A 991-nucleotide genomic window follows, 5' to 3' on the forward strand; every position below is an offset into this window, starting at 1 on the left:
TTGGTAGCATACTTTTAATAGGATATACGGCTGGATCTAACGTAAATCCATCAAACACAAGAAGTGGCAAATTTTTATCCGGTGCTCCGCTAAATCCAATTAAAATCCTGGTTGCAGCCAGACAGGAGTGACGGACCTGAATCAGTAGAGCAGAGAGAAGGAAGCAATTCCTTAAACCATCCTAACTGAACATGCAGGGAAAGATTGGTCCATGTGACGTACATGCCCCTCTCCCTGAAGAAGCTTACGTCAAGCGCAGTAGCCCCAGCGACGGCGAAGTTCACCCCTCGCCGGAACCGTCCATTGCCAGGCCCCTCAAGGAAGGGCCGGATAAAAGGAAATCCCATCCCGCTCGCTGCTCGCAATTGGGTCACGTAAGGCTCTATGAAGAAGAACAACAAGAAGAAGAAAGACAACAGAAAGAAAGTGCGGACACGGACCGATGAAATCGATAATAAGACGGCCATCGGAGAAGCGGCCAGTTGGGCGATGGAAGAATGTCTCGCCGTAGGGGGCCCTGGCAGCTTCGATGTTACCCTGTTCGGATATCAGAAGGTTTCCGGTATCGGCGATGGAGTCGCCGAAGCTGAAAATAGAGGAGAAGCAGCCATTGGCGCCTGCAATAGAATGAAGGAATACGACAACGAGCTGGAGCAGGGCGGGCGAAGCAATGGAATGAGTCGACGGGAAACTCAAAAGGCTCGGAACCGGATTTAAAGCCATTCCCGTGAATGGGGGAGAAAATCTGCTTGGAAGCTCATGTAAACGAGGAAAAATTATTCGGGTGGTCCTATCTAAATTTTTTTTTTTTGACGGAAATAATCCTGACCGTCAACGTGATCTACGGTCAAGAAAATAAATTTAAATAATTTTCAAAAACTCTTAAACGAGCTAAACATGAATATAACCAAATTTATTCATTTATATTGACGAACAAATACATTTATTGTTCACTTATAAAATGATATTAAATTTATATATATATATATAT

At 44.6% G+C, this 991-nt stretch overlaps 1 protein-coding gene across 1 annotated transcript; it reads right to left on the reverse strand.

Moving 5' to 3' along the window:
• LOC110033458 (GDSL esterase/lipase At1g28570-like) lies at positions 1 to 763 on the reverse strand. Its single transcript, XM_020737443.1, has 2 exons — positions 441 to 763; positions 1 to 355 (listed from the first exon to the last, which is right to left on the reverse strand). Exons 1-2 carry the CDS (start codon positions 721 to 723, stop codon positions 90 to 92), a joined length of 549 nt encoding a protein of 182 aa, XP_020593102.1. The 5' UTR covers positions 724 to 763; the 3' UTR covers positions 1 to 89.
• Positions 764 to 991: the final 228 nt, after the last annotated feature.

The sequence above is a fragment of the Phalaenopsis equestris genome, unplaced genomic scaffold, assembly GCF_001263595.1.
Source record: "Phalaenopsis equestris unplaced genomic scaffold, ASM126359v1 Scaffold001187, whole genome shotgun sequence".
Classification (NCBI taxonomy): Eukaryota; Viridiplantae; Streptophyta; class Magnoliopsida; order Asparagales; family Orchidaceae; genus Phalaenopsis; species Phalaenopsis equestris.

Coding starts and splice junctions, on each gene's coding strand:
- LOC110033458 (XM_020737443.1), bottom strand. CDS start 723: ATGGCTTTAAATCCGGTTCCGAGCCTTTTGAGTTTCCCGTCGACTCAT. Junction 356..440: donor TCTTATTATCGATTTCATCG/GTCCGTGTCCGC, acceptor AATTGCGAGCAG/CGAGCGGGATGGGATTTCCT.